General features: G+C 39.8%; 1 protein-coding gene across 1 annotated transcript in view; it reads right to left on the reverse strand.

Annotated features, from left to right (window-relative positions):
• The window catches only part of oprl1 (opiate receptor-like 1), a gene marked incomplete at its 3' end in the record, with an annotated part of 67,259 nt that extends 61,133 nt beyond the window's left edge, over positions 1-6,126 (reverse strand). Inside the window, 1 exon segment of the mRNA XM_079226111.1 lies at positions 6,011-6,126. Coding sequence (XP_079082237.1) covers positions 6,011-6,069 — 59 coding nt within the window. The 5' untranslated portion in view covers positions 6,070-6,126.
• Positions 6,127-23,556: the final 17,430 nt, after the last annotated feature.

Here is a 23,556-nt window from a genome sequence, read left to right on the forward strand (position 1 = left end):
CTCTGTGCTCGATTCAGCATGATGTTTATCTCTCCCTGTGGTCCACCTGCTCTTTTTTTGGGGCCTGTAGCACTAAACAGATGCTCGTAGAAATCCCTGCTCTTGGCTCTTGTTGTTGCTACGAGCCAAAAACCGCGCCTGCACTGCAGTGCTCTGTTGCTGGAAGTTAAAACTCTTCTTCCTCTACTGTCCTCTGACAGAACTCGCAGCTGGAAACACGCTCAGCTTGCAGCGCTGTCAGGAAAAGCACGAGGGCATGTCTGGAAAAACAAAAAGCAAAAAGACGCTGAGAGAGAAGTTTCCCGACAGACATGCAACCGCAATTAATGCTGCCTCGACGGCTTTTCCTCCGTGCCTTTTATCGCTCGTTATTGTTTACAAGTAAGAGGTGGATTGGACAGCTGCTGTCAGCCACAATTGGTTACCATCTGTCGCCAACCCTGCTATTTAAACAATGATTTGTGGCTGCTCCATGAAAAATAGCACTTTTTCGTTCTTCTCCTTCCCTTAAAAAAGTCACCGTAACTTTGATCTGAATTTTTTTGCTGAAGAAAAACTCAAGCCGTACAGTTTGTGTGTACTAAATCTACATCTGCATATCTTGGTTGAAAATGTTTTTTTTACTGAGTTTCGTTGCTAAATTGTTGCTGATTTTGTTAATGAGTGACCTGATTTAAATTGTGTTACCGTGCATCAAAAAGTGGCTGGTGCCAGAGGACGGTGTTCAGGTTCATTTTACAGTAAACAAGATCCTCTGTTGAGAAATGCTAAATAGCTGCTGACAATGCTGTATGAATGAGCTAGAATCACTAGATCTCTAGATAGTTATAGATGGATGTTTAACCCACAAGACAAATGTACCTTGAGAGTTATCGGCTGCTGTTATTATTCCGCTAGTCCATTCTGGCCCTGAAGTCATCCCTTCTTCACATGAATCTTTCAGATTAGGAACAAAAATCCACAAAATGTATTAAAAAGTTCAGACGAGCTCAACATTAAGCTTCAGCGGTTGTAATCCCATTTCGATCCATCTTCATCTCTGTTTGGGGCCACATATCAAAGTGAACCACCAATAGTTCCTCCGTGTCTCTTTCAAACTTTATTTCTCTCTTTCTTCTGCCTCCCTCTGTCACACTTAACACATGAACAGCACAAGCCTGTGTTTGTCTTTTATTCTCTCCTCCATCTGAGGGAAACGTTTTACAATAATTTATTAATCATAGTGTGAGTTTGTTTTGTGGGTTGAATGTCACATAATTCCATCTGGGTTAAAGAGTGACTAAGTTATCTCAGCTGTAACTGTGAGGAATTGCAGAGGTAAAGGACAAAGGACAGTTTGGGAGATATAAACTGATAATCAATATTTCCAATACATACACAAAAAGTGTAGGAAAGCATGTAGAATTACATCATCTGGATTTCCAAAGCTGCTTCATTTCAGGGCTAATGACTTTCGGAGCTATGCAGCTCTCACAGAGAAATCACCAAAACAGTCCAACATGTTTTTACAACACTCATTCCTTTTACTTGTCAAAAACCTGGGGCCTTCATTATCCCCAATGCAACCCAACCACCAACAGTCCGGTTGGAAATTCTGGTGTGTTCTGCAAGCTCACTTCTTCCTATATCTACACCCAATTCTTCCCTAAAATTACATCACTTTAAGACTTTGTGCAGCTTTGTATAACTGTTTTCACATAAACAGCAGGGCCCTGATCAGACGCCGCATTTTTAACAGGTGGAAAACGCAAGAACTGCCTTGTTGCCCAATTCGTTTTTTCAGAATCCCCATGATGATAAAATGGGCAATGGCCATATTATTTCTGGAGATTACCCCCAAAAAGGTGAGTTAAAGGGTTAATACTTCAATAAGAAACAAAAGAGGCTTTAGAAGGGGTATACTTTGTGGCACATTTGAACAACAGGGCCCTATTTCTCGTACCTGGCTTACTGATTTAGCGGGCTGATTGTCATCTTAGGTCAGACGTAGGTCAGGCTTTCTCGGTTTCTCGAAGCAAGCTTAGATAAATCGCCATAGCGACACATCCAAAAATTTAAACCTGCTCCCGGGCAGGTTTACTGAAATTCACTGGATAAGCTGGACACTCCCACCAGACAAAAAAGGCAGCTCCCTTCCTCATTGATGAAGGAGCGATATTAGTTATATTAGTTTTATAGGGAGAGAGTTCTTCCAGATCGCCAGGATCCATCCTTTACATCATCATGACTTCCTGTACGCAGCGATATAGATTTTGCCGGCAAGAAATACTTTATTTACGAGAGCTTCTCGAGCCGCGGACATTGATCACCACAGGCGCAGCTGATCGCCCGTCTCAGACACAGACTATCAGCCGCTGCATGCCGCTGTTCTTAAGTTTATTTAGTTCTTAAGAAACTTATGGATGTGTTGAAAGCACTCATAATTATATGACAGTGCTATTAGTACACCATACATATCATTATTGTAGAACATGATAAAGGTGATCGTGATGAGAATACAGAGAATCACACACAATTTCTTTTCACTGCTTCAATTGATTGAATTTCTGATTATGAATAAAACATACATACTGATCCGCCCATGCACATATTCAAACTCCTAGTTATATGGTAATCTACACATACATGTATATACACATATATAGTACATGATTCATACGCGCATACAGTACATATATCCTCATAAGTATATATTTATTCGTAAATATAATCTGATTGATTTGGGTGATGAAGCACTTCAAATTAGCCGATACATTTTCTCAACACTGACGCATTTAACTTGTCTGATATATTTGCGACGCTTATGTCTCACAGCGGGGGCGGTGTTAAAGTTGCGTTCACGGCAACAATGTTGCAAAAACGTTGGAATATTCGCAACGCGTTTGCTGTGAATGACTACGGTATTGACTTCCTCATATGCCTTCATGATGATCTCCTACTTCTCATTAGAGAAATAAAAAGAGGTTCCTCTGAGTTTATTTGCCATTGTACTGTTAGAACATCGTGGTGTCAGTGCTCGATTATTATCCCTTCTGAAGAGGAGCGGGCGCGCGCATTTATCCAGATGACTGACGTCTGGCTAGAATTAACGAGACCGTTTCAGCGCGGATCAGCCGTGAAGAAACTCAGATAGCCTTATGTCAATCATCTCGCTAATTTAAGATGGAGATTAGGACATTTGCTTGACTTTGTTTAGCCAGGTACGAGATATAGGGCCCTGGTCTCTTGGATTATCCCAGTAAGCCTGTGAGTTTCCCTTTGCTTGACCATGCTCAGGTTCACCCTGCTGGCCAAATTAGTATAGCTTTATTAATTGACAAAGATGATGGCAGTAAACGGGATGCCCAGGACCCAAACTCATAACGCCACATCGGACGTCTTATATTTTTTAATGGTCTCTGCAGGAGACAGTAACTCGTAGAGGTGTACGGTTTTGCCTATTTATACAAAAAAAAAAGTTGTTGATCACAGAAGTAGTAGATTCTGAGTGTGGGGGCATGTGTTTGTCTAGGTTAAATTTCACCTCTTCCCATCTGCCTCAAAAGAATGACTCAGACTTTTCTTCGCTGTGATTTAGTTTTTTTAAACTACATCCAAATGGTGCATCTGATGCACAGTGAAAGTAGACTTAATTTATATTATCTTTTTCTTTCTTTCAGCTGGAAGCCTAGTGTTTGTTTTCTGAACCTGCGACATCCCTCCTGGACAAGATGCAAGTGCATCCACAGTATTAACCCACATCCTTTTAATGATGAAGCAGAGTCCCATTGAGTCCAATTATTTAAGTCTTTGTGATAATTGAATAAGTTTAAATTCAGAGCACTCTGTTGATGCTCAGACCTGCTCTAAGATAATTATTTCAGGCCTTCTAGCACTTAAAGGTGCCTCTGAAAACCAGTATGACTTACTTCGGGAGAGATGTTTACATAATGTACATCTGATGGAGCTCTTTCAGAAATGACAAACTAGACCTTGATGAAGAAACCATTATTTATTTATTTTTTCCAGTGCCGCGGATTCTGCATATTTGTATTTCAGATGATGGAGCTAAAAGCTTATTACTTTACTTATTGAATTACAGCCATCTTTACTGTGGGCAATGGCTGAGAACGGATTTTGTAAAGCAGGAAAGCCAGTTGACTACAGCATTAAGTTAAATCCTGTGAGTGTGTGTGAGTTTTCAGAAGGATTTCAATGTTTCATTTTGTTTTCGTTAGTTCTGGTTTGAAGATGATTGTTTAGGGCTTTTATTGCCTTAATGCAAGCAGCTGGCAAATGACAAATGGAGGGAGAGAAAGAGGGGATAATGTGCAGAAAAGGGCTGTGGGTTTTAATTGAAACTTGGTCGCTGCTAAGGTCGCCCTGGTGAGTGAAATGCTGTGTGTGAGTATGTGGGTGGGAATGCCAAAAAGGTGGAGTCGGATGGAATAATTCCTATTATGTGTATGTCTTTGTGTGACTCATATCTACAGAACTCCACGCAGATGTCCGAGAGAGAACAGGTCGAACAAGGACAGTAATTATCGTCAACGATTGAAGTAATATGGAGACAGCTTTCTAACACACACACACACACACACACACACACACACACACACACACACACACACACACACACACACTCGCAAGGTCCCAGTGCTTGCTACGGCTTCTTAAGCACAAACACACACGGATGGTAAATGGAAATCTAACCATTATTAGGAAGACATTTTACAACACTTCTAAAGCAACGCTATTGTTCTCCAGTTTGAAAACAAGAAGCAAGGACACAGCTGTCAGCTGTCTGTCTCACACAAACAAATATTGAGCTTAATAACAGAGCAACAACAACAACATCACACACACATACACACACATTCAGTGTGCGCTTTGTTTTGGTTTAACATGATGTATGTAAGAAATTTCCCCTTGGGGATTAATAAAGTATATATCTATCTAGACAGTAGCTGTCCACCAGGCCAACATGACCGCACACAAATACACTGGCTCATACAACACACAGATGTTCATCTACGCTTGTTTCAAATCGTGTACACAGAGAATATGTGCAAACACCTACACACACACACACACACACACACACACACACACACACACACACACACACACACACACACACACACACACACACACACAGAGACAAAAGACACTTTCCCAAAGAATATCCACGCAATAGGGCATGTGTAGACACATGCTGAGGGTGGAGCCAGATACCTTCTCATGCTGCAACTTCTGATAATGAACTAATGTTTTGTCTTAATCAATGGTTTTGGCTTTTGACCCTTAAAGAGCGAGTGTGTATGATTTCGGATGATCTATAAGAAAAAAATGGAAGACAATAATCATAACCATGTGTTAAATATTGTATATTAACCAGGAACTAAATCTTTTTGTGTTTTAGTTTAAAATGAGCCTTTCATGTTTACACACAGATTGGGTCCACAGTTTTGCACCACCATGTTTTATTTAAGTATTTTTTTTAGGGTTGTAATTGCTTTTATTAGAATAACTGAAGAAAGACAAGAAAGGGGGGTTGATTCAGTTGGTTGCTACATGGAACTACACCGACAAATGCCATTAAATCCTACACACTGTCCCTTTAAAACAAAGCAAGGCTTCAGAAGGCAATCCTTATGCAATCCTTTTTTTGTGAGTGTGCATGTTAAAATGTCATGTGCTCGCATTCATGTAAGTGCATGATGATGTTTATCATTAGTGCCCCCCCTCTTTTCAGCATGCATTGCTACAGCAACAGTGATCATATCATCATCCCTTACTTCAAATCCTTGGATTTAGAGGAACGGCTGTCACAAAACTGGAAGTCTGGACTGTAGTGGTTTCTCAACTACTGAAGTGTTTAACCCGTAGAATCTCACATGAAGCATTTTCAAGAGTGGGCTAAAAAAGCATTGTGGGATCATTTCTTCGTGTTAGTTTGGCTGTCTCTTGAAGCATCTCTATCAGAAACAGGTTGGATTTTTGTGGATGTATAAATGCATGTTCTTCCTACCTTATGATGACGTACATGACCAGGAAGTTTCCCACCAGGCCGATGACACAGACAATCATGTAGACGACCACAATGGTAACCTTCACCCCTGTTGGCAGAAAGGATTCATTGTAGGTGCCGTTGTCATTGTAGGTGTCGTTGTCATTGTAGGTGTCGTTGATATTGTAGATGCCGTTCTCATTGTAGGTGCCGTTGGAGTCGTTCTGGAAGAGCGAGGAGTTGCGCGAGTAGTCCTCCTGGAACTCCATCTCTGACCGAGAACCGGGAGGTTTTAAATCCACCTGGTGGAAGGAAGAAGTGCGATGTCACATGTAATATCGTAATAAAACTACTGTAAACAATGAGGCCGTAAGGACTCACTTTGTATTGCAAATTAGAACCAGCATTTAATTGTGGGTACAAATTAAAGAGTAACTTAACACTCCCTGATATCTAGTGGTTTAACTTATCACATTACTGCAGTGATGTGCAGGTGTGCAAGTATGTGGTTAGAACAGTACAGAGGATTGTGGGAGTTACCCTCCCTGACCTGGACACTGTGTATGCTGGCCGCCTCCAAAAGAAAGCCAGCAACATCTACAAGGACATCAGACACCCGTGTCGCTCTCTGTTTGTTCCACTGCCATCAGGGAGAAAATTCAGGAATATTAAAACACGGACTAACAGGCTGAGGAACAGCACACACCGGACAGTGCTGCGGGGGAACAAAAATAGACAATAAGACAACACTTTTTTCATTTTTAAGCCATTGATACCTGTGTTTTATGATTTATTTATTTTTAAATGTTTTGTTTTAAATTAGAATGTCCTGTCTTAATGTTTTTTATACATGTTTTTAGATGGTTTTACCTGTTACTGCTGTACTGACTGATGAGTCGCCAACTTAATTTTGTTGTATGTTTTTATAATGACAATAAACTCCCTTACATTACCTTACCTATGGTTAGGACGGCCATGGTCCACACAAAAAAGTGATAATGGGTGTTGTCAGAGGTCGAAACAGTCTTGGAATTTTCAACACTGTACTTTGTTCAAATGCAGTTGCTAGACTTTTAACTGGAACAAAGAAAAAACAACACATCACTCCAATTCTTGCCCACCTGCATTGGTTGCTATGAAGGACAGGAGGATACTGGTTGATGTCTGTGTTCCTTACAGACTTAACTCAGGAATGTGTATTATTTTATTGACATTTTAGATGATTCCAGTGAGACATTTTTATAGACTTTTTAAAGTGATTTTGCTGCTGTAAACATTGTTGCTGCAATAGAAACATAATTATTATTATTTTTAATATATATATACATTCTAATCCTGTTCTCAAATTATTTATTTTTATATTAAAAATCAATTATTTACTAATGAAAAAAAAACGATAATAGTATCGATAAATAACTAGACTCATAAGGAGTATCGATAGGAGGAGTAGTATCAATAAAAACCTAAAGACACCCATGGCGAGACAAGACGCAGGGTGTCTGAAGTTTTCATTGGGACTGGTGAGCTTTTCACAATACTCGCCAACAAATTAGATTGTGAATGTATCTCTGAAATGGATACTGTAGTGCTTTCTGTCTACTTCTCTCTGATATGTCAGAACTATTATTTATTTGGAATTTATCCTACAGATATTGTTAAAAACGCCATACTGACAAGCCAGATGTGAAGGTTTGACAGGCCTAACAACAGTAACCTTGGGGGGGCGGGGCTTACTGAAGGATCAATTGTTATGGTTGCTCGAACTTCTAACCTTGCGCAGTATACTATACGACCCTGTGACATCACCATTGAGAGTGCTGCTCTCTTTAAAAACATGCAGTGGAGGAAACTAACGAGCCATGCTGCAATGCCATGAATCAAAGTGTTATTTATATGATACAACATAATTATTGATAAAGCTAAATCTCCAACATTTTACTATTTGTTTGTAATATTTTTTTTGTTAGTTGGCTTAGGTCATAGAAAGATCATCTTCTTGGTTTAGAGAAACCAATGTTAACTTCACTGCTTCCTGCTTTGCTAAATGTAAACAAAGGGCAAAGGACAGACAAAAGGGAGAGGAGGGGATAAAGAGAATACATTGAAGAAGAGAGGGTAAAAAGGGTGTGAAATATAAAAAGGTAAAACATGGATGATGTAGAAAAAGCACAAAGAATAGAGGACCAAAAGACAGGAAGGGAGGAAGGAAGACGCTTGAGAAGCACATAAATAAAGTAAAAGAGTGATTATATAGATGCTAGATGGTAAGGTAGATAAGAAGTCAAGAGATTTGGGAAGTTGAAAGAAAGAGTACGACAGCAAAAAATAAGGAGTGGAGCTGGCAGTATCACATTTGCTATTAATGCTCTGCCCCTTGAGGAATATGTTAATGCAAAGATGTAAGAGAGAGACTTAAGGAAAGAATGAAGGAGAGAGAGGGGGAGTAACATCAATATGTATGGGTGTTAAAGCAGGAGGGGGGGAGAAAGAGAGAGAGAGATTTTTATCAGCAATTATTCTAAAGCAGAACAAAAGATGATCTGCCAGCATTTAAAGGAGAGGGCTGTGTTATACATGTTTTTTACACAACCTCAACCAACAACACTATTCAGATGTCTGACCTTTGTGTGCAGCCTGAGGCCCACAAGCCCATTGGTTCCTAAAACGGATGACAAACAAATGTATACAAATGTATCCGATTCACACCTATTAGGCTCTGAATGGTCGACTGTTTCTACCAAACAGAGTGAATTGGGAGTTATCCATCAATGGGCACAACATCTATTCAAATTACTGAACAAATCTAATATGTGGGCGGCAATTCCTGTGATCTGGACCACATTGTGCAAGTCAGTATTCACTGCACGGGTTTGAAGTGAGTTGCTGCCCCATATGATGGAGTTGGAGTATCTTGGGGTCTTGTTGACACAGATACAGGACTGGACTGGCCAAGGCCGTCTTGGAAAATCCTTCCAACCATCCCAAAGTCAGCGTAAACCGTAAAAAATTCTAAATGTTACCATTGTACTTTGTGCTTAATTTGCATCATTCGCTTCATTCGCGCTGGAAAGGGGGCGTGGCTTATCTCTGTGGTTTACCTCCGTAACAGTTACTATTTCCACCATTCACCATTTAAATAACTACTAGTTCTGCTTTATACTTGTTGTGGAAGTCCCACAAACGTCGGAACATCAGACGCCCCCAGGTCTGGGTTCATAATATTATCCGTAGTCGCACACAGCTCCGACTCCTCCAGGAATGAAGCCGCTTCCAGCGCTACTTCAGGCGGACCAGCAGAAGTTTGATTCAGCAACGACAGGATGGCAGTGATGACGGGCGGAGCTTCTCAATGCTGATTGGCTTTCTCAGCGTCACGCACATTTTTCACAAGAGTTGGAAAATTTCAACTCGCGCGGACAAGGCAATTTTTTCGTAACGCACCATTCGCAACATTCGCGCCGCGTTATTCGCGTCATTCGTTGTTCATTGCATTACAAAGTAAAACAGATCATAATTCCCTTTTTTTATAAAATAAGATTTTTATAAAAATCTCCTCTGAACAACTGTGTTTATTAGATTACAGCCAAATAAAAACACTGCAACATTGGATTTGAACACAACATGATAACGTTGTAATTTACCTTTGCCCAATACTCATTTTTACTGAATAGAGCATGAACACATCATGATGCAATTCAATGGAGCCTCCGTTTGCTAGCTGACAGCAAGTAACACATCAAAACGCTGCCATGAACCAGGCTGCCTCCTTCTCTCTCTCTGCATGATCATGAATATTCATCAAATTAAAAAAGCAAAGTAACTCTGCTGTGTGGCTAAATTTCCCTGGGGTTACTGCCAGGCTCAATACCCATGGGTTACATATGTTCTAATATCTCTTTCATTCCTTCCTCATCCTTCCATCTCTTTCTCATCTCTCCCTCACCATTGATGGCTCTTTTTCCTTTCCTCCTTTTCTTCTCACATCCTCTCTCCACATCGAAGGCACAGTGTGCTTTGTTTTTACGGGTGTCATCTCTGCGGCAGCAGCAGCAGTGTGTGTGTGTGTGTGTGTGTGTGTGTGTGTGTGTGTGTGTGTGTGTGTGTGTGTTTGTGTGTGTTTTAGCTGTCTAAGCTTTGATGAATAAGCAGTTAAACTTGAGCCTGAAGTGTGTGTCCATGTAAGGCTGCAGTTGCAATTTGGGTGGGCCAGTGTAGCACTTCTATCATGTGTGAGAGGACAAAGAAGCACTAATGAGACTGGCGTTGTGTTACTGCACAAGGTGCATGTAGGAGAATAAAGCTACAGCTGGTTTGGAGTGTATGGTTATGAAGTACTAAAGATTATTATTTGTCCATCTAAATGTTGAGTTACAAACGGTAAAACAATAAAATAATTTGATGTGCTTATTGGCACAAAATCCTCAAACAGAAATATGAACATTGGATAAAGTCAGCTTCAAAATCCTTATGTTATTTTGTCAAGTCAAGTTTTAACAAAGTTCAATTTTGATATCTCTTTATTGATCCATGAATCAGAAAGTACTCTCAACAGCCATTGAAATCTATTTAGTGGGAAGTTTGGTGTATGTAAATGCTGCAGTGTGAGATGACTTTTACTTTTACAGATTAAACATTATCTTGTGCAAAACTTTGGTGAATTTAGGAGAAATCTAAAAAGGCAAACAGACAAACACCTGTAACACCTGGATGTTTTATTTCCTTTTAAATACATGTTATGGAAGCCAAGGTTTCTGCTAAATATAAAGCCTCCTGCTGCCTGGGCGGTAAACTAGCAGGTGACTTTTGTTGTTGTAGAGTAAGAGAGCTGCTTTTTGTCAAGTTGTCAAACAGCAATATATTTTGCTATTAATTTGGCAGTCTACGGTTTTGAGCCTTAAAATACATCTACACTAGGGATGTCCCAAGAACCAAATGTCACAATGCTCATTTTTCTCCAGTACCACAGGTACCCCGTAGGTACCAGGGATTAGGGCTTGAGTCGAACCACAAATCATCGTTCAGAGAACAATAGAACAATTATCTGATAATGCTACATTGTAAACAACAAATACATCTTGAAATTGACAGGATGAGGAGAACGATAACAGTCTTGCTTGGCAAAATAACAGAGCCAACCGAGGTTGCATTGAGTTACATTATGCTACCTTCAAGCTCTATTCAGTAAAAACATATATAATATATATATATATATATACAAATATATATATATACAAATATATATAATCAAATTATTACATTATCATGAAGTGTTCAAATGGAATCTTGTAAAATTGAGTTTTAAGCAAGAAACTTGAATCAGATCATCACTTATTAATAATAAATTAGCAAAACCTTTTGCAAATGGCATTAAAGGAGTGTATGTTGAAGTACATGGGATTTATTGTTTTATCTTTTTTATTTCACTGATACTGGTATCACCTACCAAATGTCTGGTACTGTGACACCATAATCACTGCCCCGCAGTGTCCAGATTATCCAGTCAGCTTGATTGCCCACCACAGCAGAACATTTTGAGCCATGGGTTTAACTCTTTTGCAGGATGACTGATGTTTTATTTCCGTACTAGTCTCTTCAAAATAAATGAGGAGGCTGTTTTATTTTCAACCAATGTGATCTGAATATAGCCAAAGACTCTGAATGAGACTTGATGAGGAAGAATACCCACAATGAGGTCGGAAGGAACACAAAACTGTAAATATATTGTGAGAGTCCACCGAGAGGGACTGTTAGAATGGAATAATTGCTACAATCATTAAATATTACTTAATAAACACACACGCAAGAGTCCACAATCCTTGGTGATAAATACCTGCAGGCTCCTCAACCCCCTCAGAGGAAACCTAGAATATAAACAGCTGTTGTAAGCTTCAGTTCAGGTAAACTTTGGAGGAAGATATGGTCTCTGCTTGTTTTCAGCCTTCAGCCTATGCTTGGTTGTCTAAATGGTTAGTTACATAAATAAGACACAGTCCTGGTCCAATTTTCCTCTGTCGCAGCAAATGGTTGGACTACACTGATAACAAATGTCCGCCACTGCTTCTGTTTGTATTGTTGCAAAAATAAGCTTGTTTTGCACTGATTTTAACACTGCATGGTGCACAGATTACAATCGTCTCACAATGTGTAGCTGATACAACACTCTGGATGCAGAAAAGGTATTATTGAGTATCCCAACACATCGGTGTAGAAAATACAAATATAGTGTTGGGCATACCTGACTGAGACAAGGACACGTGCAGTTAGGATGATTATCTGGCTTTATCAGCAAACTTTCTGCCCTTAAGTTAAGCAGCAGGTTACTGCCTTGTAAAGTGCAGGCTGACCAACATCTCTATTGAAGACACACATACACCTAGATGACAGATGTACAGCACCTTGATTTTTATTGATTGTTGTTCAAGTACAGTTTAATGTGGATATACCAGTTGTATTCACTGGCTTCTCTAATGTTAAACGTATTAGTGTTGTTTCTAACATATTAGTAGTGGTAGTAGTAGTAGTCTCGAAGCAGATCAGTTGACTGCTTTGTTGTAAGGATCGTATTGTATGGGATTAGCAGCAAGCCATTGGCCATTACTGGATGTCACATCTCTGTCAGTACTATTCACTAATATCCTTTCATCTTTATAAAGCAGCGAGAGACTATGCTTCATGACTTAATTGATCTGCAGAGAGACAACAACACTGGAGACGTTAGACTTAGAAAACTTGAATGTCCCAGAAGGGGAAATCTGTGGTACGGCACAGTAACTAGTAAACTTTAAACATAATATATATACAGACTTAAAGCAAAGAATAAAGACAATAACAAAAGTCTATGATTGTGATGTATTAATAAATGAGACTTGTTTTGCACATCCCTATTGCATCCTCCAGTCTATGAAAAGATGAAACAACACAATCAAACTGAGCTATTTGCTGGTGAGAATTTCACAATTTTTTCATCATGCCCTTTATATGTATCTATCTACAGGTTGATGAAAATTAGTAAAGGCAGTGTGGTACCGAAGTAAGCTAAGCCGGGCGATACATACATTTTATGATTGCTTTTGCACAATAACATGGGTTTTATCTTGTTTACAAAAGTTATTTTTCCTTTGATAATTCCTTTGTCTTTTCTAGGCCTAGTTTGTTTTAAGGAGGGGCTTGTTTTGTATGTTTAAGTCATATCGCCTAGGCCCATTTGGTAGTTTCGTAACAAGCAGGTAGGCCGAAGTAGACGTTGTGTTGGGATAGTTTGGTCAAATATCTATCAATATTTAATTTTAGTAAAACAAACTCAGTGACAAAAACGGTGACTTAATTTACATCCCTCACAAGCAAAATTCACCTGATGGTAAAACGCCACTGGGTTTGACGTGGATGTCAATCGTCATTCTGTTCGACTCCACCTTCTAAGTCAGGTCAAGTGATTTGTTCTGAGTGGATATATGTTAACTGTAAAATACATTCTGTAGATTACTTAGATAGAGTATATCTGATCGAAACTTGGAAACCTCCCCCCCCAAAAAAAATGCACCTACTATTCAAGTTCTCCAAATCTGTTAAAAACACAAACACTGATCTTTGTGAGCGCTCATAGACCTGGTCTTGGATCTGTTTTCTTCAGTTGTGTCATTAAAACACTTCCATACATTCTGCTGCAACGTCTTTCAGTAGTAACATCTCACACACACACACACACACACACACACACACACACACACACACACACACACACACACACACACACACACACACACACACACACACACACACACACAGTAACATCACAATGAGAAAGTGTTGCAAGAAAATGCATGAATAAAGCCTCCACTCACATCAGACCCCAACACTCACCACGCACACACACGCACATACACACACACACACACGCATGCATCTCAATCAGAGCAAGTGTTCGAATCTTACAGGCTTGAATGCAACAAACTTCCCATTTCTTCGCAATGCAACCTGCTAGAATACGCAAGATGAAACGAGCTGCTACAAGTATAAACACCTTGAAAACGTACCACCCGCACGGCGAACGCATAAATGCACCATGAATGCGCAGATCCAATACTTCGCAAATACACGTACGTCACGCACGCGCCGCGCCAAACGCCATCTATACAGTGTGTTATGGCAGCCTTTCAGCTCAACATAAACACAGTGACGGAGTGCAGATGGACACGGGCGCGTTTTCGCACGCAGTGCGCACTGTTGTGATCCAGGGCAGAGACGCATATATGTACATATATGCGCATGTAGGCTGCGTGCACGTGCTTGCGTCTTTATGGAGGGCTGTGCATTATCTTACCTCTCTGGTGACAACAGCTCCTGAGCTCCCCGCAGACCGCCCAGAGGACACAAGCGTTTGGAAGTTGTTTGTTTCGCCCTGCGTTACTGGGCACAGTCTGATCCAGCCCTCTCTCTCTCTCTTGGTTTGGGTTTGTGTCTCTTGAAATTCGCAGTTTCCTCACCAAGCAGTAGGTTAGTCAGTGTCAAAATCCCAAATCTCCGTCAATCCGTCCAGGTTTTCACCGGGATGAGGAGGGGAGAGAGGAACCGCTTCACCTCCAGTCAGCATCAGCTGGCAGGCAGGCAGAGATCGAGAGGGGAAGAGAGGGAGCGAGAAAGAGAGGGAGGGGGAGAGAGAGAGGAGGGGTCTGCTGGGATGAAGATGCAGCCAGGCACTGCGCTTTGCTTTCTTCTTTTCTTGACTGATCCCCCCCCCTCTGTCTCTCCCTTTCCTTTGGGCAGATCGATGAGGGCTTTCTCAACACCCCCTTTCTTTTCTCAATTTCTGCACTAGCATCCCATCTTGTAAGTGCATTTGGGTAGGTAAGGATTACTGCTATTTGTGTGTGTGTGTGTGTGTGTGTGTGTGTGTGTGTGTGTGTGTGTGTGTGTGTGTGTGTGTGTGTGAGAGAGAGAGAGAGAGAGAGTGAGAGAGATTGCATTCTGACATTTGTATATATTCAGCATGTGTGTGTAATAACACTGTTTGATCCTGCTGTTTGAAGCAGAACCCAAAGAGGAACACACGCACACATAATCAGAGTAATAGCCTACAACCTCTTACTGTAATCACATTACCTTTCACAGTCTTCAATGAAACACTTTGGACAAAATGTGTGATGTCATGAATACAGTGAGCATACAGTGATACATGATACAGTTTGCAGTCTGGTCATGTGTAGATTAATTAATGAAAACATTTTTTTACCATATTACTCTGACCTGCAATTCTTCTGGAGAAACCAGTTCTCACTCCCAACACGTCAAATACTGCCACTCAGTCAGTACCCCAACAAACGGGACTTTCATTTTTTTATTTTATTTGGAAGATACTGTGCATGGAACAAGTTTATATTGCCGTCCCTGCCACGTTCAAAACTGATGCTCGAAATTCTAAAAAAGGTGTTTCAGTGCTTCCTCTCTTATCTCCATTCGCATAGGGTACACTGGACCAGCCTTTCATGAAAGTCAAGGAGATCCATCATGGCAAAGTGGTTAGTGAAAGACATAATACTTTAGATTAAAGTGTGAATAAATCGCCCCGATGCGTAAAGGCCTCTGGACTCATCACTTACCGGGGCAACTGTCTGTATATGAGTGTGCACAGATTACTTTTCTCCTACACCAGTGTCAGATTGGCAGATGAGGCTGGATGCAACAATAAGTTTTTTTTTTAAACATCCATTATGTAAAGATAAGAATATCAGTCTCAAATATGAATTGCTTCCAGGGGCCCATATCACATGCTGCTCTATTTCCTCATGCATTCATTGTGACATGTTTCACTGCTCTGAACTAATTATGTCATGCTTGAAACAAATGAATCCAATTGCAACAACAAGTATATATGACTGAGAGCAATGGTTACCTTCTCTGAGTTATCTCCCAGATACTGAAATACAATAAAGGATGTTTGACCGACCACGTGATTAAAACCTGGTGTCACTCCAAACTGAATGCCAGATCTTTTATTACAGGATCAGAGACAACGGCTAAATCTAACACTATTTTTCTAACTTTTAAGAGCATCAGAAAACATGAATGACTTAAGTTATCAGTGTAAATAATACAAAGATATATATATATATATATATATATATATATATATATATATATATATATATATATATATATATATATATATATATATATATTCAAACGTCCCCTATTTATATTGCGTTTAGTTTTAAGTCTTACACTTTAAAAGGATGTGCCTCGACTTGCATTCTGCTGTATGTTTGACATGAAAACCACAATGCCTGACATACAGAACCTTGTGGTAAAAAAAACACATTCTAAATAATATTTTAGAGAATAAGGCTTTCATAATGTAGGCATGATGAAAATATTAACTCGTATCATTTATTGTACCAAAGGAACACTAAAACAAACATTTTATTTGAGTTGTCTCTATAAAACTTTACTGAAGGTGGCGGAAAATAAGTTAGCATCACATTACATGTTTTGTTAGTCACTACTTACTCACAGGACAAAGAGAAACTACCAAACGAGAAAGTGAACCCGGGATGATGTCAGCCATATTTTAACACTGTCACAGTGATTCAAAGTGGACTTCTCATATAGTCATATGTTGTTTTCCTGACCTAAACTGACCCAATCTGCAAATTGCTGGTAATGAACTATTGTGTGTATACGTGTATACCTAAGTGTGTGTGTGTGCGTGCGTGCGTGCGTGCGTGTGTGTGTGCGTGCGTGTGTGCGTGTGTGTGTGTGTGCGTGTGCGTGTGTGTGTGAGAGAGTCTTAACTGTGTCAGTTTGATTTCTGGTCAAGCAGTAATCTCAGGACTCCGTGCTGGGTTCACTTCCTGGCATCAGATTAAGTCATTTGAGTCCTTCAGTTCACAAAAACAAGCAGGTTTTGGCTGAGAAAAATTGTCCCTTCGCTCCTCTTCAACGCAATCATATAGTGTAGCATTTGGCTAGCTGCGACCACGGTCCAACAGCTATCCGACTCTGCTTCATAGACTCTAATGCAATAGTTTCAGATCTTTTTTCCGAGGGGATAAGTAAAAGGGATTACCTTGGTCGTTGCTTGGAGTCGTTGGAAGGGGATATACGTTTCTAAAACATTATGTTTCTGCGTAAAAAACAGTGAAGCTAACATGAGCAAAGTACATTAGCACACCATTATTAGCGTTTTATGCACATGTATTTTACGCATACTACTGAAGGTATACTGAATGTTTATACATGTTTTACTTTTTAATGATTGTAACAATGAATGGTTTCGTAAAGTGTCAAGTCTATATAATTAAACAACAATTATCTAACATACTGTGAATTTACTGTGTTTTGCTGCCCAACCATTTCCCTGTTTGATTTTAAGCAAAATAACCACACATAACAATACATAACAATCAGCTTACACCTTCCATTAGTGCCAGGTATTTCTCAAAGCATGCAGCCATATTTTAAGCTTTTGTTATATGGGCGCTTGTTCATTTTGAAAATATTCTGAGACATACCCAACAGTAATCAAGGGGTGTCTGCAGCAGCAAAATATAATTCCCCCAAAAAGTAAAAAATAAATCACAGTCTCATATTTCCCCCAAAATAATGTTTACTTTCCATAAAGATGGCATAAGCTGATGAGAGATGAGGCATAACAAGGAGCATGACACAAGTTAAGATATTAGAATCAATCACGTTCTACTTTAAAATAAAGAAATATAACATATTGGCATATTCCTTACAACCACCTTTCACATATGAAGCAGATATACATTAATTAATTAAGCTTGACCTCAAATCACATTCACTAAAATGCATAAAATAACAGACTAAATGTATTTCATGCAGAAAAGGATAAAACGCTATATTCAAATGAGGTGATAAAATAATACATAACTCACCAATTTAGTGAGCCGAAGACAACATCAATATCTCAGCGGTCAGCGCGGTGGAAAAAATGAGCTGCTCAAGTTGAGAAGATTACTGCATGCCACAGCACATTTCTTCTTCTTGCTAAATATTTTCAAATGCTTTGGTTCTGGACAATGAAACTCTAAGCTTTTAACTGGACTAGAGATTTTCCATGGACATTTATGATTTGTCGAAGGATATTCCTGAAATGTATGGTGAACCTCTAACCTTTCTTCTAGTAGTTCCAGCATGGTTGGAACCATGACATGCTTTTTCCCTCAGGTTCCACCAGAGAGAGTCCGTTAGATTCTCTTCCTGCATGTGCACTAAAAGTCAAAAGAGGAAGTGAGGGTATGTGTAAAAAGGAGTTCTGGACCACGGTTGTTGAGAGAGAAGGCATTCACTCCTAGTGAAGCGTGCATGGAGAGCTAAAGTGCGTATTGTGCATTATTTCGTGAGGCGAACAGATCCACCTCTTTAAGTCTGCCACACGGTTCTGTACCCAAGGGAGAGTAAGTATGTGAGACCACACCACAGCAGAAGGGTCACGATTGATGTCCACTTCCATTATCATGTTCTCACCATCCTGTCTGTTCGTTGGATACGGCACGGCAAGTTGATTGACATTTGCCGGGTCTGAATTTCCATAATCACAAATTTATGCTAATTAAATATGTACATTGCATCACATGTGTGAAACTCAACTAGGTTGATCACATATGAATCCAGATTCTGCAACTTCATTGTTTCTTTCTAGCCTCAAATGTTTTCAGAAAGTTTGTGACCCGGCTGTTACGTTGAAAACCATCAAGCCAAATCTTTCTGCCACATCTTTCTATTTATTTTGCGAATTTGTTGTGTGTTGCATTTCTTAACACGCGGCCAACAATGCAGTCCCCCAAGCTGTTGTAATGCAGGACTTCTTTGGGATCGAAATCCCTGCAAAAAGCTAACCTCAGTTCCAAACTATAAATGTAAAATCTGCACACCAGAAATGTTCCTGAAGACAGAGCTAATTCCTACTCTGACTTAACTCTGTGACCTCGCCTCAGCCCTTCAGCACAAACACTGCGATTCACTTAGGGCTCTGAAAAACAGTGGAATAATAAGTATGTTGTTTATTCTGTCTGACATCATACTGTGATGTGTGATAAACACTGTAACCCCTCGAGGCTATTAACATGGTATTACGCTGTTTGTTATGAGTCATTTCACATCCCTTCAGTGGTGAAGTCATTTATATGCATTTCTTACATGCATTTGAGACGCGTTAAAGTGCAGAGTGGGAGGAGCCACATATGCAGTGTCTTGCTAAAGGAAGGAGGTCCTCTCTTTGGGTTAAAGGTAACCTAAACAATTATTTTGGTAAAGCCTAAAGTTAACAAAAACATAAATCACAATGGAAAGAAAGAGAAACATTCAAAACCAACATCACGGACATTTTATTTAGGCTGCAGATCAGCTGCTCTCTGAACGCCCACAGAGGCTTCACAGATGCATGTTTCCTCAATATGGTCAATATGAGTGACACGTGTTGGGAGGGGAACGGGACCAAGGGGACTAAGGAAGGAGAAAATTGTTTTTTTGACACTGGTTGATAAGATGCAAAATGCCAAGAGAATTTACTGAACAAATGTCACATTTCATAACCGTCACACCATGATTGTGTGTATTTGTTATTAGTCTAATACCGGAGCAAAATTGGCAGCAAAACTGGCAGCATATCTCTTAATTTATATAGTAAAAATATGACAACTGAAGGTGTACTATATGCAAATCAATGTTTACCATACAATAAAAATAAAACGTGCAGGCCACAGGCAGCAAGGTAGAGTGAATTAATTCAAATTGTATCCACTGATCAGATTAGTGATTATTTAATTAATAATAATGTACTAGCTTCCTCAGCTTCCAGTACACTGCTGCTAAGAACCAACTGTAGCCTTGACTCCTTTTATAATGTATTGCAGTAACTTGTGATTGCATAACTGCGTAAATTATTCATGACAGAGAAAGGGGGAAAAAGTGAGATACTGTGGTGAATGTTCTGATAACTGGGTAGTAGAAAGTTATGGTGTTGTTTTAAAATCTGATCACTCTGGTAGTGTAGTCAAAGGAGTGATAATGCATGGCGATAAGAGGAAAACAAGAAACTGAACTATATATTCGTATTCCCTGTCACAACTTAGACAGGGAAGCCAGAACGCCAGTCTTTTATGATTTTTTTTTTTACTTATTTTCGTGTGTCACAGCAGAGTGTATTCACGCAACACTGTCTCCTAAAAATTACGTTCCCCCAGAACTAATACGTATTCCCAATTACGTTTGATCAGAAACGTGAATGCAGCCCAAAGTGTGTGATAAACTCCATCTAAACCACTGCGATCATCAGCAGACACTCGGATCTATGTGGTCACATCAAGTGCAGAATCTTCCGTGAAAAATATTCAAACGGGTGGAAGGAGTCACGGGACCCAACGTCCGGTTTTCAAAATACTAACTGATATGAATGTGTTCAGAACATTTCTGACCACATCCACACATCTTAACTGTACTGGTCTTACAGAAATATTGTAATATGCCAAACACAACGTACTGTTACAGTTAAGATGTTTGGATGTTGAAGAAGACGGCGCGAAGGAGGCTGTTACCGACGGCCTGACGGCGACGCCAAGCGTCTGAAGACCGAGCCCCGGTGCAAGCAGTCTGAAGACTGGCCTAACAACGGCGGGCAAACGGTCTTCGCCTCCCGGTGCGGCCGACTCTCGGGCTCCCGGTGCGGCCGGCCGGCTCTCACTGGCCAGCTGTCACTGGCCTCACCCCGCCCCTCTTTTCTTTTTTCTCCGCAGAGTTTAAAAATTAAAATATGCTTAAATAAAGCAAGAAAACAATAACACAAACACACGATTATAAACATATTTGTAATACGTCAAACACAAATATAAAAACAATAAAACAAAAATACGTGTATAATCAACATACGTGTTCAATCAACCTATACGTCTATAATCAACGTATGTGTAATACGTCAAACACAAACATAATCAGGGAGGAGATACGTTTCTGATCAAACGTAATTGGGAATGCGTATTAGTTCTGGGGAAACGCAATTTTTAGGAGACAGGGTTGATTCACGAGATCCAGCTCTGGTCTCAGAAAGAGAACCATGCATTCACTGAATGTTTGTCTGATAACCATTGGCATCTCTAACATAGGTCATCCCTTTAGTCGACATCAGCCTCCTCGGTGTTTGAGGTTAAATGGACAGTGTGTAGGATTTAGTGGCATCTAGTGGCGTGTTTACAGATTGCCAACAACTGACTTCTCCGCTCACTGCTCCCTTTCCAAGACTGCAGTGACTTGAGTGCAAACCGTGTTACTGTCAGGTGGCTCAAGTTACTTCACTCCTGTGTTGGATAACTAGTGGACTTCAGATAACTTGAAAAAGGCTATTGCAAGAGCCTGTGTTTGGTTTTCCCGTTGTGGGCTACTGTAGAAACATGACGGTGCAATATGGCGGACCCAGGAGGAGGACCCACTCCCTATATGAAGGGATCAACGAAAACACAATTCTTAGTTTCAAGTTTCCAATAATGAAAACATAGTTATAAATATTAGATTCCATTTATTTTAATATATCCCCCAAAATGGTACACACTGGCCCATATACATTAAATTGGTCTTGCGGGAACACAGTTCCCAGACATAAACAATAATAACATATAGTGAATTGAAGATAAAGACTATATTACAAAATGATGGTTATAAAGGTAATGGACCTCGAAGCACAGTGGAGAAAATCAATCAAAATATGGTTAAAAATCCAACAAGCACTGATCTAGGAAAGCAGTTCAGATGATAGATGGATGAAGGCAAAAATGCCACAGCTGGTCTTCCTTCTGTCAAAGTGAAGAAGTGAACACACCTGTATTTAATAGGTTATTAATTATGAAACATCAGTCATCCCTGACTCTTTTAGTGTTAAATGTGCTAGAAGGCAGCTGAAGTGTTGCCTGTTGCATCATCCTGGATTAGTGAGCTGTAGCAAAGTATGATCTTGTTTGTGTACGATGACAGTAATAAAATCAGGCATTAAGATTGACAAATAAAGAAACAAAAGATTATCACGTCTGCAGGTTAGAAACATGCTCCGGGAAAAGGCACTGAATAGATGAAATAGGAGCAAAAGACGAGGGAGGTGGAGACAGGATCAGAGAGAATGAAGGAAGAGCAGAGCGATGTGATTATCAGAACGCCCGCAGCCTGGAGATGGAGCTTGTTTTTTTCTGCGTTGGTGCTACATTTGTCTGAGATACTTCAACATTAAAACAGATTACCATATTAGGGCACAGACGCACATATGGCAAAATGTTATCAGTTTGCCATGTTGATACCTTGATGATGTTAACTTTAACGATTTCCTTCAACAAGAAAATAGATTATTAAAGATAAAGGAAAATAAAAGACTTTCCATATATGAAGTTAAGGACACTGGACACAACTGTTTTTGTTGCTTTTGCTGTTCAGAAAGAAAACATAATGCTGCAGTGAATGATGGGTCAAGAGACTATTTGTCAGAGACAGAGAGTAAACCAGTAGACCATTTTATTGCTGAGTGGATAATGAAGAGGGAATCAGATAGCAGGAGTGTTTTACTGAAAGAGGACAGTAGAAAGACAGGACAACAGGGGAGTGTATTATTTTTATTGCATCGTGGATTTCTTTGATAGCAGAGAGAGGCTTGTGTGTTTTGCTGCTCCTAAAAATCAAAGTGTTAAAGAAAATGGTTTCATGTTGCCAAACCCGGAATAAGATTCTGTTGCAAAGATACAAATAGCAAAGAGAAAGAAAACAATTGTTGTCTGGTAGCTGATATCCCAATAAAAACTAACAGACCCCTTTTACACTTTGTCACTTCACACATCTTGGAATCCTGCGAGACACATTCAATCCAATTGTTGAAGAGGTGTAAATGCATACGTAATCTTTTGTCCTCCCAGATGTGACTATGCCATTCGGTAATAACTACTCAGTCTGTCCCTTGTGACAATGGCAGCCAAAGTAACAATGAAGCTATTCTGAAAGTAGGCATTGTTCTCAGTGTCACAATAATAGGAAAAATATTTACATCGATGTTTTTGATATCTTACGAGCGGTTACTACTCATTTTTCGTGCAACATGTGTCAATGTCCGTGCATTACATGCATATAGTCTTTAAAATAAACCTTCGTCTTAACAGGAAACAACTTAAGTTAGTTTTAGGCATCTAACTACTTGTTGAGGTTTTGGAAAAGATCGTTGTTTGGCTTTAATCAATTAAATAACAATGGAAATGCCGTTATTGAAGTGCGCTAGTTATGCATGGACTTCAGGCTTTTGGACCCATCCGCCTCCAAGCCTGCCCGGCCTTTGTGTGCTTTTGTGGTCTTAATACTTCCTTGTATATGATTACGAGCATAACAAACACAAATATTTTGTGGGATAGTTAGGAATTATAGCTCAGGTTTTTTTTTAGCTATGAATTTTGAATGAGAACAACCCATTGTTCCTTCAGTGCATTGTTGTCTGCATTTCTATCGTGGTCTTAAGAACAGCAGTTCTTAAGACTAGTTCTTTTGCCTTACTGGACTGCATACTGCAGTCCAATGTGCCGCAACAAGGT

This window comes from Taurulus bubalis, assembly GCF_910589615.1.
Source record: "Taurulus bubalis genome assembly, chromosome: 11".
NCBI classification, from domain to species: Eukaryota; Metazoa; Chordata; class Actinopteri; order Perciformes; family Cottidae; genus Taurulus; species Taurulus bubalis.